Genomic DNA, 25,962 nt, shown 5'->3' with positions numbered 1-25,962 from the left:
GTCTTATGATCTCCCTGAATCATTTCCAGTTTGCTAAATGGAAGCCTTTCTCCTCTTCCCCCTTCCCTTAAGAAAAGGCAATGAAACAAGCAACCAGTAATTCATGCCTTTAAGAGGGGCAATTTCTGAACTACTCTAGCTATGTTTAGTTTGGTTTTATTTTGGAACTCCCAAATGAGAACATTGTTGCAGTAATGCAGCTGCCGCTGTTAGCTATTCAAGTAATGATGTAATTGTGGTATGATGGGTGCTTAAGGCAGGACCCTCGTGGAGCCCAGATGTAGCAATGAGTTGTTGCAGGAGAGAAGATCCAACTACGCTCCCCAGGAGAAAGATGTGTTGGTTGTACCCAGTGGATGACAGCGATGGAGGGAGTGGGTGCAAAACTGTGAATTGGAATGCACTAAATGATGTTCTCTGAAAATGGTGTTACCTGTGAAGAGAAAGATGGAATACATACAGAAAGAACTGGTTTGAGGAATTGGAGTAATAGAAATAGGATGAAATATAGTAGTTTGGTATGATTAGCCTAAGGACTGAAAATAATCATTTCTGTATCAGCTGGATGCTTATTGGTTGGAAGTGATGGAGAATATTAGCATGTTTGTCAGCCATGGGACAAAATCCATCAGTTAATGCGGCTGCAGAAAGGGCAGCTTCAGTCCTAGGAGGTGTTGGGATTAATTATTTCCAACACAGAGAGGGGGATCAATGTGTCTATACAAGTTGCTAATTAGGCAGTTAGGCTTATCTCACAAGAGTGGACTGGAATATCCTGGTGTGTCTACTCTGACAAATGAAGGGTAAGAGCAAACATATTTGCCATCTATGAGTATATCAGGAAGAGAAACAAAAGGGAGGGATAAGAGCCAAGACAAGATCGGAAGAAGAATGAATAGATGTAAACTGTTTATGAGTAAACGTTGTCTGGAAATTGGAAAAAGGTTCCTTAGGGCCAGACCAACAATGGTCTGGAACAGCACCAAATGTAATGGGTGGGAGGGGGGAAAGCCCTAAGTAGTTTAAAGAGGGAGCTTTCAACGTAGTAGAAGAAATTGTGTAGCCTGAAACAGCCAGGGATTGGAGTGTCTGGAAGTCCATTCCAATCTTACGTGTCCTCGTCACTTCAGTAGGATCTCATTGGCCCCTGTTGCTATAGTTTCCCACCACCATCTGAGAGGCATGATACAGCTTTCTCGCTGTGTCAGTGATGGCCTGTACAGCAGCCACAGAAACAGCACTGTCACTGGCTACCACTAGATTTTATTTTCTGACGGAATTCCTCAGATGTGCACTCATGAGCTAGGAGCATTTAAAAGTCCTGTCTGAGCTCCACAACACTGCACTGGGTGTAGATAACCAGAGCATCCCCCAAGAGAGTTGGCAGCAAAAAGAAAATCGGGTCAGTCTGAAAATATCAGTAGAGCAGAAAAAGCTGAAGTGGGATGTGAGACCAGCATGTCTCTTGTTTCTTTTTTAAGAAGATTCTGTTGCTATAGCAATCCTCGCCCTGCAAGCTCATTTTATTAAAGGAAGTCCTAGAATGGAGGGCTGAATTCAGCTGTTACACAAAGTAGCAATTATTCTCAACAATCAGGGAACTTATGGCCTGGATCTGAGCCACAGGGCCTTTCTCATGAAACTAGCGGGTCAATTTTTCCAAGACCCTTGACATTCTGTGTTGTGAAGCACAGAAGGATGTCTTCTTTAAATAGTTTTTTGCATACTGTGGTATTTGGAAATATGTAAACATTCACATACCTTATTTATTCATTCTGACACAGAAACCAGTGTCTAGTTCCCAGGCTTCAAGCCAAAGAGGCTTGTGTTCTTCACAAATGTGATGATACAGTACTGACTTGCTAGTGCAAGAATAAAGACTGCTCCTGACCCACTGTCTCCCAGGCTTTCTGATCCATGGTACAGCACTGATGCCATCACTCCTTGCATATCAGCGTAGCAGAGACTACCATTATAAAACATCAATGCATTAAGCAAAGATTAAGAACATAATAATAGCTATATTGGGTCAGACTGAACCTGCATCTAGCTCGGCATCCCATCTCCAGCAGTGGCTGTGAGCGACTGCTAGGAAAGAGTGAGAACAGTGTCTGTTTCCCCATCCCCAGTGCCCTCTCTGAATCTGTTTTCAGCCTATGGACTTCTTGAGCTGGTTATGGTTTCTGTGTGTTTAATAACTCTCAGCAGATTCCTGTTCCCTGAACTTTTCCAGTCTTCCTTGAGCTCATGCGAACCTTTAGCAGCTACAGCATTCTTTGGCTAGCAGTTCACAGCTTACAGACCACAGTGAGAACTATTATCAGTTTTTTGAATCTGGCTTCTACTAGCTTCGTATGGTTCCCCCTCTGCCTAGTCCTTGCACTGGAAGAAACAATGAGCTATCTAACCCTATCTACTCCCTCCACATTTTTCATGATTTTGTAGATCTCTTACCGCATCCTCCTTCAGTCATCTCTTTTCCAGACAGAAGAGTCTGGTGTACTTGGTTGTTCCCCAGACAGAAGACATTCCATACCTTTTGGGTCATTCTTGTTGCCCTTCTCTCAAACATTTCCAATTCCACTAAAGCTTTTGTGCATGGGAAAAGAGAATACAATCTGTAGAAAAAACACATTTAATTAACCTGTTTCTAGATGAGAGCAGGTTCTTAATTGACCATAGCCTACCATTTCAGCCTCTGCAACTTCCTTTCCTTTGAAAGGGAATGGGTTTTTGCACATACCCTGGAACTAGAAAATACACAAGACATCTAAGCTTCTTGGTCCAAAGTCCTGAAAGATTTGCAAATATTGGGAATAGCTTATGTGTGTGTGGTGTGTGTGTGTGTTAGGACTTTTTGTGGGTAAGAATGAGAAATCAGCAATACCTTCAAGCAAAGCACTGATTTTTAAGGATGTAGCTCATTTCTGTGCAACTCTGAGTTTGATGGGAACATATGTTTCATTAAATGTTAGATGTGTATTTTGTTAGTAAGAACATATAGGTTTCTATAGGGCTGGATGGGATCAGTGTGGGTCTGTATAGGAAACTTGAGAATTGTGAGGTATAGAGCTGCAATCTGAACAAGAAACCCTCAAAACTTTTTTTTTTTTTTCTCAGAAATATGATGTCTACCAAAAGTCTTCAGTTTGCACTAGTGGAGAAAAGTTCTTATTTTATCTGAGTTAATGACTAGTTTTGTAGCCTCCAGCAGCTCATTCATCTCTGTGTCTCTTTTATTCTCTCTGTAATATTGGATTATTACCTAGCTGTCCACCTTGCTTGGATGTTGTCCTGACTAGCTGATATTTATATGATTTAAGTTATAATTGTTATGAATGCCATTTTCTATTAGCTGGTTTGTAACATCACAAATCCTTGTGCAGGTAGTATTCACTCCCCAGTATTATTTTTCAGTCTTTCCAAGATAACTGTGCTGGTTAATAAATAGCAGAAATTCTTTTAGTTGCACATTCCTAAGATACCAAAGTGGCTAATTCCAGAGTGCAAACAAGTGGTTATTTATTTTAAGCCTGAAAACAGTGTTTGTACAAGTGCACATGAATTTTCAGCATTCTTTTTAATTTTTAAAAGAGTTTTTTTTTTTTTTTTTTACAAATAGAGATTCTCTGTTTAATTTGTTGGCAAAATACATACTGACCTCGCCAGATCAGGATCTGTTTTGTGGCCTTAGTTCTTAAGGGACAGAAACAAACTTCGAAAAGCCATTTTTCCACTTTGTGTCTCAATTTCCTGTCCGTAAATGGGAATGAAGAAACAAATATAACTCACAGCACTTTATAAAGATAAGTCTAACTGTTTTGAAATGTGCAGTGACAGCTACAGATGAAAGACAGAGCGGAGACTGGCATGAGGCCCTCCTCTCCCCTGCGCTCGCGCCCCAGGGAGACCATGGGCCAGCAAGGCCGAGCGGCCGGCTCTCCTCCGCCTGCCTCCTGGGCCGGGGCTCCGCGGGCCGGCGCCTTTCCAAACGCGGGCCGGCAGCAGGCTGCTCGCAAACCGGTGGGGTGGAGTAAGGCAGGTGGGACAAGGAGGCTTCTCTTTCAGAGGTACAGGCAGCCGATGAGTCAAAGCTAGTGTAGTCAGCGCCTGGTTGAGCCAAAGGGTGCACGTTGCACCTCCCTGTAGGTCCTGCTGTAGCCCTCGCAGGGGAGAGGCACAGCAGAAGTGTGAATGAAAGCAAGCTAGTGCACACAGCACTTCTCCTGTTTAGGAATGGAGTGAACTTGCTTGTTTAAACAGATTTTTATGCAAATACTCTGTGTGTTTCCGTAGAGTTCAGGGGGATCTTTGTTTTTTGTTTTTATTACAGAAGACAATAAATCCATGGTCTCTATATTAACTTTTTCCATCTATGGATGCTTTTATTACTATACAAGTACTATGTTTATAGGATGTCATTATTTACTTGTACTAATTTTTTTCTCTGATTAGTAAGAAAAACAATTTCCTTCATACATAAGGTAAGTATTATCCACAATGAAGATACCAAGGCTCTTTGTGTGCATTTAATTTCTTCCTTCTTTGTAATATTTTAAGATTCAGTAATATCAATATAACCATGCTACACTACGGTATGTTACAGAAATTGCTATGGGGTAAAACTGGACATTGCAGAAATAGATTTTATATGCCTTAAGATACCTGAGGCTATTTTGTATTTTTATTTGTAGTAAGGAAAAATGTATTTTTGAACCAGAAATGTTTTGTAATAGATGTATATAATTCACTTTCAGCAAACAGATTTTTTTTTTCACTCCCAGATGAAGCAGTAAGTAATCTAAACATTAAATACATGTTAGGATTTATAAATTCCTTTTGAACAGTAATCCCTTGCACACTGTGGTTCTTACTGAACATACCAGATGTAACTAATGTTTTGTGACATAATACACCTTCTAATATTTTGAGAAAAGGGAAACTATTCATAAGATTTGCTGGCACACATTTCAGGTATTTTGAGTGCTGTTTTTCTTAGCTGATATTTTGGACACTGATTCAACATTTCATTGAAGAGTTCCATAAATGGGACAGATGCACCAAGTTATCCAGAAGAGGTGCTAAAATAATCCAGCCCAAGAAGGTAACTGATCTGTCCTTCCCACCTGTCATGGCAGATTTCCACAAAGAGAAATCTCGCAAAATCCTCAGTACCTTAAAAACTGTGAGTGCCATGGCTATCTGGTAAAATTCTGCTATTTTTTCCTCACATAAGACTCAGTGATCTAGTTCAGGATCCTTTTGCTGCTTTTCTACAATCATTTTCGCAGTTGATTTCATCTTTCATGAAAAGATTGTATTTTACAGCTACAGCCATAACTTAAATTTCAATATGATACGAATATTCTGAAAGGGCTATTCATAAAACTTTTGTAATCATAGACTCCTAAATGACTTGATAACAGCATAACTTGCTTGTTCCACTTGTGTAGTTTGTCAACAGTCTTGGATTCATAGCAAATAAATAAGTTTGGATAGTGTGGCTACAGGTGTTTTGTGGTAATTTATGTCATATTCATTAACAAAGTTAGACTAGAGAACTTTGGTGTTTTAAAATTAATTGCATAAAGGTGTATTCAGAAATTTATTTGGTCCTTGTTATACCATTTTCTAATGGTAGGAATTATGTAGAAAAAAATTTTGAAATTAGAAGCATAATTGTTATAGTCACTTAAAATTGTCATATTATGCAAAATAGCTTTTTATATATGCATGAAGTCAGTATTTCTGAATAGAGTTTAAAGCTTTTCACTTTGCTGAAGTAAAACCTAGATTGTATGGGTCTTTACCATCCATTTGCATTATTATCTTCTCTCGTTTCAGCATGCATACACAACTACAGCCATAAATGGGACAGATTTTTGTACGTCAGCTAAGGATGCTGTCTTTATTTTGGCAAAGAATTCTGCTAAACTTGCATCCATTAGCTGTTTTGGAGGTTTTATCATATTTCTAGGAAAGGTAAGAGTAAGAAAAGTACCATTCTGTAATAATGAAGTGAAAAATTCAGGTCCGATTCTCTTTTCTTATACCCAAAGTAAATAAGGCTTACCTTTCTTGAACTCAGTTTTGTTCAGGATGTAAAATGAGTTTGGGACAGACTATAATGTGTGAGGTACTTACTCTTTTTCACAGTCTTTACTCAGGTATTCAGTTGTATTACAGTAGTGTCCTTGGCCCCAATCTTACAGCTCCCCTTGCACTGAGGCTTTGGTAAACACATGGTAAAATATTGCCTCTGCCCTACAAAATTTACATCCTTAACTGAGCACAAAGCATGACACCTACATGATGCCAGTAGTGCCAAATGCAAGATATGCTGTTAAAATACTAGCTGTAATGTATTTGCCTTAGGTTTTTGTTTGTTTGGTTTTTGTGAAACATTACTACACGATCAATGAGGCTGCATTTCTCTCCCCTCGCCCTTTACAGGTGTTTGTTGTATGTTTTACTGTTTTTGGAGGATTGATGGCATTTAACTACCATCGTGAGTTGCAAGCTTGGGTAGTTCCTCTATTGCTGGTCGGATTTTTTGCCTGCATGGTATCCCACAGCTTTCTGTCTGTGTTTGAAGTGACAGTGGATGCCCTGTTCCTTTGCTTTGCTATTGATATAGAAACAAATGATGGATCCGCAGAGAAGCCGTACTTCATGGATCAGGAATTGCTGGTAAAACTCTGTAATAGCAAAGACATTTGAGTGGTTATATGCTTTGGGGACTTTTTCTTTGCCAGAGACCCAGTAATTTGAACCCACGACCAGTGCCATTTCCAGTCCAACATCTTAGAACAGGATGGGCTCAGGGATACAAATTATATGTGAATTTATAAACTGAAGTAAATGACTGCCTCTGGCCCTTGTGTGTTAGCTATGATTTGTTGCCTTCTCTTAGGCTATACCCTGTAAGTGATGGCTGACTTTTTATGGCTTGTTAAATATGTTGCTGGTACTTAAAAAAAAAAAAAAAAAGCTGAGGTAGCTGCAGAGGCTTATCCATGATGTGTCCTAAAATTAGATGTTTATATCTGTTGTGACTTACTGTACAGCAAGGAGCAAAAATAAGGAACAAGGAGCTCTTGTTACCAGCAGCAGGTCAGGCATCCATCCGTATCCTGTGGATGCTGTAGTTTTGAACAAACTTCATGCAAACTTGAGTTGCTCTGCTACATACATATACAGATGCTTTTGCCAGTTTAGTGTCTTAGGTCTCCTGATTAAATCCTTCTGCCTCTGTACGGATTGTTCTTTCTCTTTACCTTGATAATTACTGTATTGTATTACAAGCATTTCCATGGAGAGTTATTGCATAGTTAGTAGTGATGAAGAGCTCTTTAGCTGAAGCTGTACCTGAAGTGTTTGAGTGTACACATGCCTTCCCTTTCATTTGAAGGGAATGGTTGAAGATGCAGATGTTCTTTCCTTTCATGCTATTTTTTGCTAGTTCTGTCTTTTCCTTCATGAACCATGTGACAAAGAAAGTGCTAGTGATTCATGAAAAACAAACTCAGGAGCCAGAATAGCTCAGGTAATGTGAATCTTCTGGATGGGTTTCATCAGGGGCAGTGTCATAAGAACTGGTTTTTTTGTTTGTTTTTTTTTAATGCTGTTGTTACATTCCCTGTAATGTTCTTAGGATTCTATTTAAAACAAAAAGCAACAAAAAAAGCAGCCAAAAGATAGATAACCCTTTGTACAAAGAGAGCAGATAGTTATTCTTTGGCCTTGATTCAGAACAGTACTTAAGCACATGTCCTAAATAGCAATATGTTACTGAATGGAAAACTCTGAAGCCTTGACCTCTGTTCTTCTCCCTCTGTTCTGCCAAATGCTAGAATACTTCTCAAGCCAATTCTTCTTCACGAAACAGTCAGAGGCTTCTCTTTCTGCATATCCAGATTTTGTAGTTGCTGTTCTTTAACTCTGATCCTAATTTCTTGTGGTTAGCCATGCCGCAGGGGCTGGGGTGAAGAGAGGACTTCCCACAGCACAGGGGAGAGGAGTTTTCCCTGCAGGACAGGCTGCATAAGCTTTTATGGAAAAATGTGGTGGTGGGAGGGGAGCACATCCAGAACCCTCCTTTGCATGTTTGAGGTACATCTGCTCATGTAGCCCAGAACTTGGAGTTTCCCAACACGTGAAGTTGTCTGACATGGGATTTCTGTGTTACAGTCAGGTGACAGACATCTGGGGGTGGAAGGGGGAGGCTCTGGGGCCCTCAGGATGTGGACGGCAGTGGGTGGAGAACTGAGTGAGTGACTGCAGACAGCCGAAGATTCCCTGATGCAGTAGGAGACATAACACAGATTCTTGATTCAGCCTTCTTCCTGATTGCTTTCATTACCCTTGCAGTCTCTGCAGAGTCCCTCCTGGTATCAGTCAGTGTCATCCAGCTGGGGAACAGCTAACTTATGTTTCGTAGCCTCAGGCTAATTATCTTCCTTCACCAGATATTTTTATTTACATAATGGTTTGCATTTCCATATGATCTCACTCAGATTTTTGCTTGTAGACCTTTGCGAATCAGAGTAACAAGTTAACAGAAGGGCAAAACCACAGAAGCATGAAACCCTTCCAGGACAATGAAGATGGGACAGAGCTCCAACCTATGGTGAGACAGGAGTATAGGCTGTGTAATTTATCTGCCAGCTAATGTGTTGTTCGCTTTACATCCTGAGAAGAAAGGATGTAGATGTTGTGTATCCTCTGATGTCTCACAGCAACCAGCATGCCTGAACCCAGACTCCTGTTTTTCTTTCTATTGCTTTCCCTCCTCAGGAAATCCTCTGCTCATGCAAAATGGGTGGGTCAAACACTTGTACTCATCCTTCTTTCCATTCCCCAGTGTGCCTAGCAGAGGAAGAAAAAGATCGGACAATGGCAAAGTGGTTGGGAGAGCAACCCTATCTAGGTGGTCCTTTACTGGCATAGCGGCGCTTTGGCATGTTTGCTGTGGGGAAGTCAGAACAGTTGTAGCCTGCTTGGTTTTATGCTGCAACTGCTGAGGTTCCTGAGCTGTAAGATCAGCACTTTAGATGTCTTCCCTCTTTTTACAATTTTTTAATTTTTATTTTTTATAATTGATGTATGTATTTATTTGCTCTGTTTTATGCTGGGGTAAAAAAGCTGAGATGCCAGAAGGGAGTGTTCCCCTGCACTCAGACTGGCAAAAGTCCTGAGAGTAAAAGCTAACTGACTGACATCTGCAAAGATATTGCAAATTACCCAACCTGAGGAGCTTGGCATCTGGGATGATTTTCCCCCAGCATTGCAAGGTGAAGCCAGGACTGCCGGAGAAAGATTCTGCGGCAGCATCTACTCTGGCAGCTACTCCTGCTTGATTGTGGCTCACAGGGGTGTATAATATTTTGGTGATTTTTCTTGATCTGCTTTCAAGAGGTACCAGGCTCTGGCATACTCTCACATCATCTTGTGGTATAGGCAGTTGGGCTGGAGAACAGTTTTAGTCTACTGCTATAGAGAAGGATAGTTGTACTTGACTTCTTCAATGTTTGGGTCTGTTGTTGCATTTTTCAGTACTTTTTTGACTAGAACAAACCAGGGTCTTTCTATCCCCTGAGAGAGGATCCTGGATGTCAGACACAAAAGACCCTTAATTATTTTCCCAGTTTACTTCTGTGAGCATTTAAATGCTGTAATAAGACTAAGGCTACACATTATTTGACTGCTTTTTTCCTTTTTCTCTCTTTGTAGACTTGAATGGGAAGTGCACCAGGAAGTGTGAGGGCAGAACAGCAACAGCAAAAGCAGTTGCAGGAAAGAAAGTAACAATTACCAATACTCTGGGACAAAATAACTATTAATTCTGTAAAATCCTGTTGTACCTTCTGCACTGGTAAAAAATGGCACACAATATGTTTTTACAAATAATGTATTTTGTATATCAGCATATCTGATTTTTATTAATATTCCTATTATGATGGTCTACAAAAGCTGTTAATAAACAAATCCCCTCTAAGTTTCTATGGTGTCAGACTAAAAATACTGAGTTGACAAGATCATAGAATTGCCCTTTTTATCTTTGTGGTGTGTCAGATAACATGCTTTTTACATGTTTCTCTGAGAAAACTGGGCTAGTGATCCCTGGATCAGAAACTGTAGAAACATTTTACACAGATAGAGGAGGCACTCTGAGATGACTGTTTCCTATCGATTCAGTATATCTGCACAAGCCAGTGCAACCAATTAAGGAACAGTACTGAGTTCATTGATGGAAATTCTCATTGAAGGAAATGATAGTCAGGATAATTAATGGTCATGAGGTAGGTGGTCTTCCTTTAAATTATACTCTTTTGGGAATGATTTTAACAAGTTAGGATCATAAACCATCAGCTGGCTCCTCTCCAAAGGGCAGGTGAGGAATAAATCTTCGGTTTGTAAATGAAAATAAAGAGCCACCTTCTTGTTGCAGTTGAAAAAACAGAGGAGGCAGAAAAATTTATGTCTGGATATAGTAACTTAAAGCTTGATGAAGAAGTAGCAAGGTGCAGAGTATCTGGACAGAAATGAGATAAAAGATATAAATGAGATAAATGATAAAAATAGTACTTTATAAGGAAATGTTCCAGCATGGATGTGAAAATACACTGTGTCATGGAGGAATGTAGAGAAGTGACTGATAGAGTTCTAGCCAGAATAAGGACATGCTAAGTGTAGACCACTTTTAAAAGTCCTCAACAAGAGTCTTTCAGCATTCTGTGAGCAATTTTGAGGTTTGTTTAAACTTTGTACTTGGACTCTGGTTATGTGTGTTCACAAGGTCCAGCTCATTCTGGGTATGGGGGTGATTCTAGATTTATCAGTGGAACATGATTTTATCCTTTTTTCTTCTAAAGCTTCTTTAAATCTTTAAAGAGTTTGAGATGTAGGATGACTCCAACCAGGGGTTTCAATAAAGTACGCATCAGTGTAGGAAGTGGGACATTACTGCAGGCAAGTGACTCATCTTTGCTGCCATAATGAACTAAACACTGTACCTGATCACCTGCTGTTGTACTAGTTATCTGCCAGGGAATGCTCAGAGGAACTTGGTCCCTATTCTTTGTTTAATTAACTTTTGTCTACTTTAATTAAAGAGCCACTTCAAGAAGTTGAGGCATATGGAATTGATGAAGAGAGAAAAGAAAGGGATTAGTTACTTTCTTCCTGGCAGGTGAAGTTGATCATCTATTGGCTGTGACTCGCTACCTCTCATTATTTAAAACTGGGCCCTTGGGTACTTTTGGTACATGAGCTTGTGGAAACTGTGATAACTGAAAATTGTGCTGAATGCCCAATTGCTCTCTAATGCTGAGAACACCTGCCAGATCTGGTACTTACAGAGAGGGGTAAAATTTTTCCTCCTAGACAGGTCCCAGTAAGATTGGTTCTGAAGTAACAGTATCTCCACACCTAAAAGTGATGTTTGCCAGTTTACAAAGCATGTTAGGTTTGCCTGGGAGTTAGAAAAATCAGTTGTTATTGCATACTTTTTTTTTCCTGTTCATATTTGATACCCACACTGCATAAGGTTTTGACCCTTGACTCAGTAAGTTTCACCTAAATGGTGGAACGGAGAGAGGGACATTTTAATGTAAGTTATCTTCTCATTTCCAGACAGTTCATATGTTGTTTGCAATTATGATGCAATGCCATTGCCTTCACTGCAGTTGCTGGGTGGAGAAAGGACTCCTAGACTCATAATATGAATTTTGGTTTGCTTTTTAAAGAAGAGAGTGGAAGTCCCAGTTAATCAGTATTTGAGTGTGTTTCATTTAAACAATGCTGTATTGACTGTAGTCCAATAGAAGTTAAACTGTGACAATATAATGTTTTGAGAGTCAGGTGTAATTTGACAGAACAATTCAGAATATATATACCTTTTAATTAAATTTTCTATACAAAGCATAGTTTTATAGCTTTCAGATGCAACATAGGACTTCTCAATCTCCGATCTATGTTCCACTAGTAATTATGTCAACAGCCTCCAAATGTAACATTCCTGTGTGGGCAGCAGGAACCCTCACCTGAGGGATAAAGCTCCTCCACCTGATGCTGTTTAGTGCTTGTTGCTGTCTTCCCCAGCAGGGTACTGCAATCAGTCCCTGCAGAGCAGGCTTGGAAGTAGATGGAGGGGTTGGAGGTAGGCGCAAACTCATGTGGATACATAGTGCTACTTCATACAGTGCTATGTGTCCAAGCTACCTCTGATGCTTGCAACATCTACCCAACACAGCATCCAAGCATTGCGTAGACCCTCCTGGACTGACACTATTACCTGCAGCTGCAGAGAAGTGGCTTCTATGGAATGGAAGGTACTTTTATAAATATGTTTCTTAAAAATAGGAGGTAATGACTACTGGTGGCTCTGTGTACCAGGAAATGGTTAAGTATCATAGCTTTTTTTTTTTTTTTTTTTTTTAAGTAAGGTAGTTTGTATCTGCCATTGCTTGGTGTCTACTTCAAACTCTCAATTAATTTAGAGTCATGATTCCATTGGATAGCTCTGTCAATAAAGGAAATGGGCCTCACTTGATTAGGTTCCCCCCCCCGTAGCAAGGACTCAGGTAAATTAGCACTGCCTGTCTGTCAGCACTCTCATTGTGAGGAAGAAAGCCCTGCTATTAGTAACTAAAGAATTTGGATTGCAGACCAGCAGGAACAAAGATCTGGATACCTCATTATATATACTAAAGCACGTGTATTTTGAGTTCTTGAAGTGATGTTATGAAGATTACAGGGTGAAACAGAGACCTTGTTAGAGATCTGCAGTTTGTTTGCCTTGGGGAAAAAGGCAGAATTTAGTGACAAGCTAAGGATTTCTAGTCATAACCTCACAATCATGTAGAGGGGTAGTGAACTCTGCTGTAAAGGAACACATTCCTTTCTTGTTAAGTCACTGTCGCTCACAGATTTTTTTTTACAAGGTTGTTAGATTAAATCCCATTGAAAAGAAAGAAACCTAACCGCAACAGACAGCAGTTCTGTTACCCTTTCTACCCTGTTCTACGTTACCCTTAACACAGGCAAGAGTGATGGTGATTTGAGGAAAATTTTCTATGGCATCTCATCTTTAAGAATGGTAGCAGAACAAATGAGACAGGACCTTCTTCATACCTTCAAGAAAAAATATTTATTTATAAAAATACACTGGGATCAGTTTGAGAAGTGTGGCAATAAATACAGTTCAAGGAAGAAAAAGCATTTCTACATGGATATATTATGGCACAATAAAAGGTAAATGCACCATCAAACATGGGACTTCTGTTGGCTCAAGACTTTGTACAAGCTCCCTTTTTAGTAAGACAACTAGTTCTAGGAGTTTGGTCAGTGTAGATAATGGAATGAATACACAATCACAAATGCACACTTAAAATGTCTAATGCAAGACTTACCATTAGCACATAGTAATGATATTTAAATCATTAATGTGGTGTCTTAGATTTAATGAGCAAAGACCACATTTAGCTTTAAGTATGAAATCTTTTATCTCATGTGGAAAACGGAAAAGCTGTAAATATGTAAAATGAAGACAATGTGGTATATGAATACCTATTTAAGTAGAGATTGTGAAAATGCATAGCTCCTTATTAGAAGACCTGGCTGTACAAGAGCACTCCCCCTTTCACAGTATTCCTTTTTACTTCATATGCAGTTATTGTTTATGCTGTAGACTACAACTGTTACAGCACTAAAGGCAACTAGACAGGGAAAGGGCAGAGAAAGGAAAAAGGAATGTATGTAAGGCAGTATTTCTTTAAGTACATTAAGCATAGTGTGTAGGAAAAGACAGGTAACAATTCCACAAGGCTAGTTTCGTTCTTACTGAATAAAATAATGGACTAATACTGAATTTTTGATGCAAATCTAATAATCAATGCCTTGGTCACTGTACTGACCATGGTAATCTCTTTGATAGTCATCTTGGTACTCTCCATGATAGTCATCTGGGTATTCTGCCTGGTAATCGCTATCGCTGATTTCTGACCCGTTAGTTCCTGTTCCTTGGCTGCCATTATGAATGACAGGTTCTGTGGGTGCAGCACAGTACTTGGGGTCATACACTTGTCGTCCAAGCCCATACACACTCATTCCCTTCTGTGAAGCTACTTTGTTGGTACCCATTTGTAATGAAATAGTTGAGTTATCCACAGGCTGTAATATGTGCTTCTGATCATAGATGTCTCTCCTGGTACCTGGTGCCAGCATCCCAGCCTAACAAAACAGGATTTTAGAGGTTCAGTAAGAAGGCCAAGAGCTGCGATTACTGAGTTTATGATTACAACTTGTACAGCTTACTGGAAGTATTAGGAAGTAGGAATTAAAGTACAATAAAACACAGAGCTATACATGTTCACTAGTAAGTCTTTGAAGAAAGTCCCTGCTGAAAGGTCCAGCATATCCTACCTCTTTAGAAAGGATATACTAAATGTTCAAAATGAGGTAGTGCACAGGAAGTAATTTCTTTTGTTTCTGTCTCATTAGTGCTTGAAATGAAATTAGTATTTTCTTTTCATATAACACAGCCAGACAGAAATTCTAAAAGCACCAGGTAATCTTTTATCCCTTAATATCTTCAGCACAGAACAGATTGTTTAATGATAAGAAATTTAAGTTTTTCAGTTACTGCATAAAAGCATAGCTGAACTGTACCCTCTCACTGCTGCTAGTGAGACTTCTTTACCACATACAACTTGTAGATTCACCGATCCCACCTGGCTCACCCAGGTTGACAGTAACATCTATTCCAGAAATGTCCCACCCAGTTTCCCTTACCTGGCTGGCTCCTTTGTTAGTGCCCATCTGCAGGCTAATTGTCGTCTGGTCAAATGGCTTGTCGGTTTGCATTTTTGGATCATAGAGGTGTCTTCTAGTTCCATAAGCAGTCATGCCTGCCTGACTGGCACACTTGTTCGTGCCCATCTCATTGGGAGAAGGAAGAGGTGGACAGAAAAAGTGATTTTTTTATTTGTACAGCAAGCACAGTCTAAGGAAACAAATACAGTTGATAACTGTGACAGCTGACAGAAGGAGTAACTGCAGTGCATGCTTTTCTCATGCAGCTTGACCACTATTGTAAGAAACTATCGCTTCTCTGTGCTGTGCTTCCAGAGGAAAAATAAAGGCAGCTGTCATCCTAAGGCATTTCAGTGATTGGCATTTGGCCAACTGCATGTGTGGGCTGTATGTTAGAAATGGATGTGCACATCAATATGTAATAATCGGCTTTCACCCTAGGCAGTAATAATTCAGTTACACTGCTGCAACTTGTCTAGCACAAAACTTGTATAAAATCTTAAAATTTATTTTGTTTTTATGACTACTGAGGAAAGCGGAGGGGGGGGGGAAAAAAAAGAATACCATAGAAGAAGCTTTAGCTATCCAAAGACTCCTACTTATTTTAAAATTTCTCTAGAGGACAAAGATGATGCTTACTGCTAGTATTAACTGTTCCTTTCCTCATTATCACTCTTACAGCAGATTAAAAATACCAAAAAACCTCATCACTTTCCCACAGTCACTTGAACTTGTAAAGTCAATCAACTGCTTACAAGAATTAAAACCCCATACCTCTTTCAGTGATAATATATTCTGATTCTGCAGCAATTTTTGCATGAACAGCATTTCAGTTAATCAAAACAAGACAGCTGTTCTCAAATGTAACAGATTAAGTGTAAACTTGAATTTCATACTTACCTGCAGGCCAATTACACTTTGACCAGCTTTTAGTTTTCCTGCATCAAAACTTCGTGCTTGTTTCTCTGCATATTTGACACCAATATCAATTGTAGTATGAAAACCTTTGGTTTTTGCCTATTTAGAGAGAGAGGGAAAACTGAATATTCAGTGTTAAAGTATATTTTCTGCTTCTGAAACACTGCGGCTTTATAGCCCGTCTGGAGACCTGAGCTGGCAGACAAGCAGCCTCAGTATGTGATCTTGGGCTCTCAGGAGTGAGATGCTACAAGTAGGTTTACTTCATATCAGAAACTCTTTATGTCGTGGCAGGGATCTGTTCCCTTTGCCATTTGAAGGTGCCATTCTGAAGCTACCCCAGTATCTTTGTTGCAGTGCAAAGGACATTCTCCAGGGATTAAGGTTTTCTTGTGAGCTTCCCCAGATCTGCGCATGCACATGTAGCTCCAGAGCAGGGCCATATGCAGTCAAGAATCCAAACTCCAAGCTTTCTCTCAAGGTATGAGGTAGGAAACAGGCATGTTATCTGAAGTGTAACTTCTGCAGTATCTCAGACTCACAATAGTATCTATTCCTTTCTGACAGGCTGTATGTCGTTTTCTGTATTTACATGGGTGGAAAGGGAGTATCTTGACTGGCATGTGGATTTCTGCCAATGCCAGGGGTACAAATACTTACCAGACCTGCTAGCGCTACTAAAGTAGTCTGTACTTGAGTCATATTTCCGTTTTCAAAAAGATCATTTGCTTCAAAAATATCATGTGGCTTCATGCCGTAGACTTGGATGGCCTTGATAAAATTCCCAATATTCTCCAGCTAAACAAAAACAAAAAAGCAAGTTTTCTACTCAGTGTTTCAATTCAGAAGCTAAGTAACTAACTTAAGTACCTAAGTAATTTTAAAGTTTTCTGAGTTTTTTTTTTGTTTTACACAAGTTCTTTGTCTTGTGGAGACTGGATAAAACAACAGTTGGAGTGGTGAAGAGTGACTGTTAGGAAGATTATTTTCATTAGCTTAATTTTGACTACAGAAATCAATCTAAAGGTTTATCTGGTCTAGCATCTCTCCAACAATGAGTACTGTATACTTTGTTAGAGAGGGATTTGATGATAGAACTCAACTGTGTCCTCTCCAAGAGAAATTCTAATTTAAAAATGCTTCAAATTGGAGGATTTTAAGTTAAATTTCCATGCTATTTGACTTTAGCAATAGCTAATTTTGAGTAAAAATAATCAAAAGCCATAACTATGTAGATAGTAAGAACATTTAACTTAGTTTGAAGGTATTATCTTGCTGGCCTACTGGGACAAATTGAGCCCACCTTTTGGGTTTCATTAGCAGGTTTTAGCACTGAGTGCTGTCAAAATTAGAAAGTTATATAGAGTGAAACAAATAAGGACTGAATCTTATCTTTTCTTCTGAAGTCATAAGAGATACTAAAATTAAGCTTCAAAAAAACCAATCCTCTGTTCCATTTAGAAATGTTCAGTCCAATAAAAACAAGAGGTTAAACACAGTAGTATTGAGCTAGACCCACAACAGCAAAGGCAGTCAGCTCTAACCAGCAACCCTTTCTATGCTTGCTCTCAATACATATTGCCTTTGATGGTCCCTTGAGGAAGAAGGAAGGAGGAAAAAAAGGTGTGCTGGACAGACTGCCCATAAGAAATTAAATCTGGACTTACTGAAATCGAATACGTACACAATAGTTAGTTTGCAGCATACCATTTTCTGAGTTCTGTTATGCAACCATTTTCCGAGACTGTTCAGGTCCTTTCTCTTCCCTCCCCCACCAGCTGCTTTTTTCCCCAAGAGGACGCTTCAGTGACCTCAGCGTTTGGGTGAAGGCAAGCTATTGGTGTAACATCCCACAGCATTGTCTGGATGCAAAACTCCAGTTATGGTTTAGTAAAAAAAGTTAACAGCTTTTGTACTTGTAAAGAGGCCTTGCTATATTGTTCTATGTTCTTCTTTCATCTGAAATGTCAGTTATCAGTTAAGCAACACTATTAAATACGTACACTCAACTGCCAGTTACGAGCCATCTCGGCTACAATTGTAAATGCTGTCCGTATCTTGCTATGCATATACAAATCTTGTTGCTATTATGATTTAAGGTGTACCATATTCGCAGTAAATTTGTTAATACAAAACAGAAGACTGGGGGGTTGCAGGGATTAGAGGTGTGGGTTTGGGGGGGGAGCAGTTGTTTGTTTTTACCTGGTGCCAATTTAGTTTTGATTGATTAATTTTCTTCACTGATCCTGGCTGCAGCTTATTTATAAGCCTGTGGAGGTGAGGGGAAAAAAAAAAAAAAGAAATGATTAAACAAGAAATCTCATCCTTACAATGTATGTGCAGGCATTATATAATACTTTCATTCATGCTTTATCAGTTGTATTAGTTTCATCAAACTGGCTAATTTTAGATTTATACAGAGTGCCTAACTCAGATCCCAGGAAATTTAACAAGTCTAACAAATATGTCTTAAACTTTACGTGCCATTTCATTAAAGAACTTCATGATGACATGTTTGTTGAAATATAAAAAAGATTTGAGTTAAATTCTCATTCTTCTCCACAATTTCAAAGAAGCTGTCTCCCACCCTACTGTCAGCTCTCTTTGACTATTATCATTGATGTGTTTGAATGGGAGTCTTCAGGAAGTCCCACTCAAAAGTGAAAAACTACTAAAATAAGGTTACTTAACAAAGGCTTACTCGCATAGAATTATGCCATCTTTTAATCCCAGCTGAAAGCTTGCACCAATGCTCAGCCCTGTAACCTCTTCTATCCAGTTACGCAGGTCTTCTTCTATCTGGGGATCATATTTCAGGGCAATCTGTAATACAAGCAATTATAAAGTCACTTAACAAGAGAAAATTGTAATTCTTTCCCCCCAACTTTCTCAAAGAATATGCTATAGCATTTACCCAATGCTGTATTTTAAATATCAGACCACTTCAACATTGATTTATTATAATGTTTATGGCTTACAAAATGTTTGTTTATAAATAGCCCTCTGAATTGTATTTAACAGTTGTTCCTACTGTAAGAACTGTTGGAACTTGTGAACAGTTTTTTGGTAGATGCAAAGAAAAAATGACTGGTTTTGTAAAAAAAAAAAAAAAAAAAAAAAAAAAAATCTACACACAAATTGTACTTTAGCAGCAAGTGAAAAAGTCTATTGAAAGCATTTTATGAAAACAAGAATTATGAATTGCCATGCCATCAATATCACTGCTTGGATGCAGATTTCTAAGTAGGAACTTTTACATGATAGATTTGATGTTATTCAGCAGAAGATGTTGAATTTGCTTCTTTTGCCACTTTACAATTAATGCAGATGACACATTTTCCCCTAGTTGCCACAACATGAAGAAAGTTATCTTTCTGGGGATTTTTGGGGTGGTGGGTTTTGTTTTGTTTTGGTTGTTGTTGTTGTTTTTTTAACTTAGAAATAGCAGGCATACTCAATCTGCTTTTCCTCAGGTTTGCTGGAAGCTTCAGAAGGAATAAGCTGTCACCTCATGTCTTAAATTGCAATGCTAGTGCACTATTACTTTAGAGAGAGAAAACCTGCAGTTGTCTATGAAGCTAAAGGCATCAGAGGCCAGAAGCTGTTAGCAAGGTGACTAGAAGCTCCTTTTTCAGATATTCAGTGTATCAGATTATGTTCCAGTCACTAGAAATTAGGGCAAACAATGCTTCAAACTGGTAACTTCAACAACGCTAGCAGCTAACAGGATCCAAACTCCATTCTCTACCCTTTGGTCCCCTCCTCTGCCCTTCGCAAGTGACACTGAAAAGCAGCTCAAACTTCCTTCAGCCTAAACCTGTTACTTTTGCAATACCTCTTAATATTGGCAAATCAGAGAAAAGGGATTTTACCATTGAAAGCAGTCTTTGGTACTACAATATGCTACTTTTTCTGCAAACAAATCAAGTTAATCCAAACACAAGATTTTATGGCATAAATAACCTTCACTATCGCAGAGGCTGGCAGCAGTGTCCCACCTACACTGGAAGCTGTCCCGCACGGTCAAGTGAGCAAGACTAGGAATGACTGAGCTACTATGACAAACTTGACAGGCAAGCAAAGAATGTAAACGCACTATTTTAACTAATGAAAAGTCAGCTTGACTAACCCTTAGTCGCTTACTAATTCCAAACAAGAAACTCATGTACAGCCATTAACATTCAGACCAAAACATAGATTTCAGACTTGTTACATTTATTTCTAGACTTCAGCCCTGAAAGGCCAGATATCTACAACCATTTACAGTGCATGAGATTTTAATTCCAGCCTATCTGAATAACTTGGATGGAAGCAATTACTGCATTTTGTCTAGCACTAGTAATCGCCAACTCCAAACTGACCAAAATAAAAATGACATTATTTTGTTCTCAATTTTTCTTCTAACGGGAATGGAAAATTACTTTATCTCTGGCTTTACTTCAGAAACTTGTCTGAGAAGTACTTATTTTCCTTAGTCTATTTATAATAGCATAGTGCTTTTGTGCCTTAGTTACAGATCAGGATAATAGACTAACCCATTCCTTTATCCAGATCTTGATTAATGCATCAAATTTCATCCAGTTTTCTGCTCAAGATGAGAAGTACCACAGTGCTTGGACCAATGCTGCAAAATAACCAAGATATCCCTTTTCTCACTGAAGAAAGGAAGAAAGCTCAGGTAATGCTGCCTAGTGTGAGGAAAATGTCATGATGGTTTTCTTAAACGTATCTTTTGGATATTAGATCGGTAAGACAAGAAGCAGACTAGAAAGGTTAGCTGAAGTTCACAGCTCCGTAGAGGAAGGAAGCCAGCCAGTTTTACATCCTACATAAATTTCCAGAAAGTTTTGAATAATTGACAAAGCTATGAGGAACTCTGCCAGAGTTGCAGCAATTACAGAAATTACCCCAATACTTAAGTGTCTCTTAGGTGACCAACATACCTTTATCAAGAGCATAGTCCTCTTGTACTTTCCTTAACTTTAGCAGAAGTAGCAGTGCAACCGTATTCATTATTTATAATGATTATAGTAACAGTAATTTTATGAAGAACTAGCAGAAAGATCAAGTGTCTTGAAAATGGTGTAGGAGGAACGTAGTTATTGACTTGTTCCTTCCAAACCTGATGATTAGCTTATAAACTACTTTTTCATGCTATTTTTAATGTTTCCTAGGGAAACAAGGTTTATGAGATCACACCGTTACACTCATCTCCCCAGTAACATTTGAGCAAGCTAGGTGTGTTCTGCCAAACTTACTGAGGGCAGAGGTGTCAGATGTGATTGAGTCAATTGTTTTTTCTATGAAAATAAGTATTTTGGCAAAGGAGAAAGATTCCTGAACATCTCCAAAAGGCTGAAACACAGCATCATATTGCAATTATGCATTAAAGAACCTGATAAGATCTTCTAAAAGGATATACTTTTGTGCATACACATGCACACACAATCTTCAATCACACATACAGGCCAGATATACTGTAGATAGTATTCTTCTATACACCAAAATGCTCATTTCAAAAGAAACAGGATTTGTAGAAAGGCCAGAACTTGATCTGTTCTGATTTTCCAGTAAAAAGACAGTAGACAATCTGGGCTGGTTTTCTGTATGTTGACAATTCCTACTACATTAAAATCACAGTTCTAACCTGCATGCAAGTACAAAGAGGGGTTTAAACCAATCTCTTCCACAATTCTTTAGCTACAGTTAGAAATTTAACAAACATTTTACGATCTGAAAATTGAAGCAGTTTGTTACACTCTAGCTCAAAGACAATGCTAAACTGTAATTTAGCCATCCTGCAGCTGAATGACACAATTCCAGAATTAGGGGGAAAAAAATTCTCTACAATTTCATTTCTTTTTAATTACAAAATATTTGTTTTGAAGAGACAACTAAGTCTATGATCGTGCTATCAAAAGGCACACTTTGAAGATCAGGTTTTCTCCTTCCCCCCAATATAAAAAAGAAATACCAAAGTCAGTAAGAGTGATGAACCCCACAGACTCCTGTAAATGTAACTATTTTAATCATTGTAAGCATGTAAAGGGGGGGAAAAAAAGGCAAAAATTTTCCTCATTTAATATTAAGTACATTCCACATTTGAGATGAAGATTGGGCTGAGTGTTAAATACCTCTCTGCCTACTCCCATTGCTTGGGTAACGTAGACGTGATCAGATGGAATTTTATCAGTTCTCCTGAAAAATATTTACTTTATGTTGAAGTACTTTCACGTGTGTTCAAATCTTGAGTTTTTAGAGGTTAAAGTGTCCTGGGGTATCCCTATAGTGCTTATCTACAGATAGGAAATAAAAAGGCTTATACACATGAGGAAACTAGTTTTATTGGCACTTATTCTGCGTGGTTTTCACTACTCTACAGTTTGACTCACGTATAATAAAGTTCTTGTTTTGTTTCTTAAAGAGGTTTTTGCAACCAGGTTGCAAAAAGGGAAGAGTGGTGATAGTTTCTTTGAAAGTTGTACTGAAGGTACCTTAGAATGTTTTAAACACCATAAAGAGTTAAAGATGTAGAAACTTTACAATCTGGTTTTAAACATGTGACAAGAAGGGGTTACACAGGGAGGGATAGGTCAGAGACTACAGGAGGCAAAGTATTACACTTTTTTGAAAATTTTGCTCTTTTTTAGTCTTGATGACACAATTAGAAGTTATGTAACACTAAATTAGTAAATACATCATATTTTCCACATGTCTATCAGATTTGTTCCAGTTTTCCTTTGATTGCTATCTATGAGCGGAAAGTTGGAAGCTCTAGTATAAATGAAAAATTTTATGGCTCCTTTTTCCATTATTACTAATCAACATGCCAACATCTGATCCTTTTTAAGTACTGAACTCTCATGGAAGATACTTAAGTCTTAGCAAATATGTCCACAGCAAAAGAAAACGTGTTCCAGTAAAGGCAAAAAGCAGTGGCTAAGCAGCTTCACTCAAAATATTCATAATCAGTGCCATTAAAAAAAAGCTACTGTTTCAGAACACTGTGGAAAGGATCCTATTGTAGCAATGGATGTAAAAATGTTATAAAAAGTTTAAAACCAGATAGCAGGAAGCCAAGTGTTGAAGTTCTTTGTTTTGTTCTGATTTATCTTGAAAGAAATATAAAGCTATAAACTCTTGGTTTTGTGGACAACTCTGAGATACAAATTTAATGGTTAGAAATTTCTTTGCAAGGAAACAAAAAGTGTATACAAGCAGTCACAATTATAGGCAATCTAAGACTGGGGGAGGGAAAGAGGTGGTGTTACTTGCCTATTACTAACTCTGGACTGTTAGTAAAGTTCCTAATAAAGAAAGAATTGTATTTGTATTCAGTACAAAAAAAACCTACACCAGACCTGAACATTAACTGGAAAGCAAGCTTTTTGATTAATTTGAAGTAGAAATCTAATTGTTCTACTACAGGTAGTCAGAGGACTAACAGTCCATATTGCCTTGCTACTTTTTTCCTGCTACATAGGAAAGCCACAAGTAACAACAGGCAGCATGTAAATTAGATTCATAAACAAACAAATCACTGTCCTTTTGGGTTGGCTTCAAATTTAATGGAAAACAAACAATTTTAAAATATTCACCTCCCATTTTCTATGGGAGCTGTATAAAATATCCGTTTTTGAGTCAGTTACATCCCTGCAAAATGCTCCATTTGTATCTGAGTTTGTTGGGCAGGAAATAGAAACCATGCTATATTATAAGAAAACATTTTGACCTTGAGACTCGGTAATACCTAATACAGTTAGGACTGCAGATGTTAACTTTGGCTTTTTCCTGATCTTCATACACATTCATGTAACTTTAGTGTTTTAATAAATGTGCAAATTTATCAGAATCTAAAATGTTTGATACTTACGTGCTATTGCTGCTGAACAGTGTATGTCCTGTACAGCCAGCAGAAAAGACTGTCTCATTAATGATGCAGGAGAACAAGCAAAACCCATAGGAAATTCAACTAAAAATCTCTTTTTTCAGGTATAATTATCTACTATTACATATGAACAAATTAAAACAAGCACTTTCTTTTACCTCAAACCGGTACACTTCTGTCTTACAGATGGAGTTCTTTTGATTTTGTTTCCTAGATTTGGTTTATTTTTAAGGAGTGGAAGGAAGGGGGGGGTCGAATGGCTTTAGAACTTGGGGTAGCAGAAAGTCAGCAGTTCTTTCTTTTACTAGGTGATTCTTATTTAAATGCTGAGTTTCAACTTTAAATGTCTGACACATACTAACTAGCAGGCAATTTGGTATAGACACATTTTGCCAATGTATCACCCTCGGGCTAGGATCCTTGAGTCAGCTTTGATTATTCTGGCAACTTTACAACACTCTTGGTCGGAATGCGGGATGAAATATTCTTTCGTGAGTTTACACGATACATTTACTGCAGAGTCTGACACTACTTGTGCTTATTCATAACATCCATTCTAAAATACTCATGTTAGACTTGGCAAACTGAGACTTCGGGGTTCTTGAACTCTGTCTGATTCTTGTGTGCTGCTCTACTCAGTTAGAACCTTCCCATTTGGGCTTTATACAGTGTAAAAACCATCCCTCCATATTTAAAGCAAGAACAGTAATCATGTTTCTTATCAATGTATGGATTCCTGGAGACACATGTGAAGTTATATTGGCCAACTTCAAGGGACAAAAGCAGATCATAAAAGTTACTCAAGGTGCCTATAGCATGCTAAATTTAAGTCATGATGTTAATCAGTATTCCACACCATAGAAGATCTCATATGGATTTTCAATTGTCCTTTTTTACTAATCTTTTCCAAATTACATAGTACACACTGTACACTAAGGGCTACATATATGCCAAACCTCCAGCCTGAGTTCAGCTGTCTACATTGCTGCTACTCTGGAAAAATACTACAAAGTATTTCAAGAAAAACTTTTAACACACTGCATAGCTTTACTAGTCACTGAAACTAAAACCAGAAAATTTAATATTCTAACTATTCCATGTTTAGTTACAAGCAAGAAAAGCAGATAAAACAAAGATTTTCAAAGTTGCCAATCATGTCCTAACAGCTAGCATTTCTACAGTTCTTAGTCTCAAGCACTTTGACTTGTGCTTCAGGCTTTAGCCCTGCCCCTTCCCCCCAGCAAAAGTCACACGTTTAACGTACAACTCTATAAATATCAAGTGCCAGTAATTTGAAGAAACTACTCTCCGGTCAAAGATTTGACAATAAAAGCATGTGCTTGTCGAAGTAAATGAACAAGACTACCACAGTAACTGTGCTTGTCAACAAAATGTAAGATTTATACATATATAAATATGCAGCAAAATAGGTTGCCATGTTACCATTTTTCAAGGGAGATAAAGAACACGGTACTATACAGTGGGAGATATAGCCAAGACTTTACTCCAAGGTAACGTCTTAGAGCTTACACCTCACTACATACTTTGGTGAAAAAAGGAAGAGCAATAAATAAAACAGTAAGGTTTAGATGTGAATATTCCTCATGGGAAGAAGTCTGGCGCAGCTTATTGCTTAAAGTGACCCAAAAGCAGTAATTTTTCAGACAAAAAAGATTGAGAAGATAAAGTTTACTGGATTTCTAGTGAAGTATGGGAGCATTTTCACCTCATGCTGAATTTAATCCAGGTCTAGCCAGGATTTTTATACTAACTCTACTTTTTACGTGTTTACATGAAAGCAAATAAAGAAAATAAAACTAAAGCTTTTAGCCAACTTTGAAGGCCAAAAGTTGTACGGTTTAAATTAAGAAGCGGTTTGTTCCTGTATCAACTCTTCAGTTTTTATTAACTGGACTTGCTTTCTCATTCCAAACTGTGCAAGTGAAACTGAATTTGCTGGTTTTGGTGGATGTTTGCCTACAAACATCCTGTTTGCCTTGAAATAAATACAACCCTCAGGAGACCTTCGTCTCGCAGAAGCCCCAATGCTGACGCTTGTGTATCATTTGCTTTGTAGTAGTTTGTGATGGGATCTTTCTCCTCCCCTTCTTAAGGCTTTATGATGGTAGGGAAAAGATGGAAGCATATTCATCTTTATTATCAAGGCAGAAACTCTCAGAAGTGGGAGTGAGGCAGACTACAAGGCTAATCCCAAATTACTTGCATCTAAACTGCCCCAATCCTGTTCATCACTTACTGTTCCAGAACACATCTCTGAATGCCACATCTAAGAACTTGGAAAATTTACATAGCAAAATGTCCAGAACAAAATCAGTGTGTTA

The 25,962-nt window shown here is 38.4% G+C and overlaps 2 protein-coding genes across 2 annotated transcripts in view; one reads left to right on the top strand and one right to left on the bottom strand.

Moving 5' to 3' along the window:
* SLC44A3 (solute carrier family 44 member 3) overlaps positions 1–9,941 on the top strand; it is a 45,266-nt gene extending 35,325 nt beyond the window's left edge. Inside the window, exons 13-16 of the mRNA XM_026057705.1 lie at positions 5,845–5,982; positions 6,454–6,690; positions 8,531–8,629; positions 9,733–9,941. Coding sequence (XP_025913490.1) covers positions 5,845–5,982; positions 6,454–6,690; positions 8,531–8,629; positions 9,733–9,738 — 480 coding nt within the window. The 3' untranslated portion in view covers positions 9,739–9,941. The remainder of the gene's footprint in view (positions 1–5,844; positions 5,983–6,453; positions 6,691–8,530; positions 8,630–9,732) is intronic.
* A 3,190-nt stretch (positions 9,942–13,131) lies between these two features.
* On the bottom strand, positions 13,132–20,690 carry CNN3 (calponin 3). The gene is made up of 7 exons (XM_026057584.1): positions 20,676–20,690; positions 18,434–18,555; positions 17,935–18,001; positions 16,393–16,530; positions 15,715–15,831; positions 14,794–14,940; positions 13,132–14,232 (listed from the first exon to the last, which is right to left on the bottom strand). Exons 1-7 carry the CDS (start codon positions 20,688–20,690, stop codon positions 13,885–13,887), a joined length of 954 nt encoding a protein of 317 aa, XP_025913369.1. The 3' UTR covers positions 13,132–13,884.
* Between the last annotated feature and the right edge of the window lie 5,272 nt (positions 20,691–25,962).

This window comes from Apteryx rowi, unplaced genomic scaffold (assembly GCF_003343035.1).
Source record: "Apteryx rowi isolate R43461 unplaced genomic scaffold, aptRow1 scaffold_14, whole genome shotgun sequence".
NCBI classification, from domain to species: Eukaryota; Metazoa; Chordata; class Aves; order Apterygiformes; family Apterygidae; genus Apteryx; species Apteryx rowi.
The sequence above is the reverse complement of the archived record's forward strand: the minus strand, read 5'-3'. Positions and strand labels throughout refer to the sequence as shown.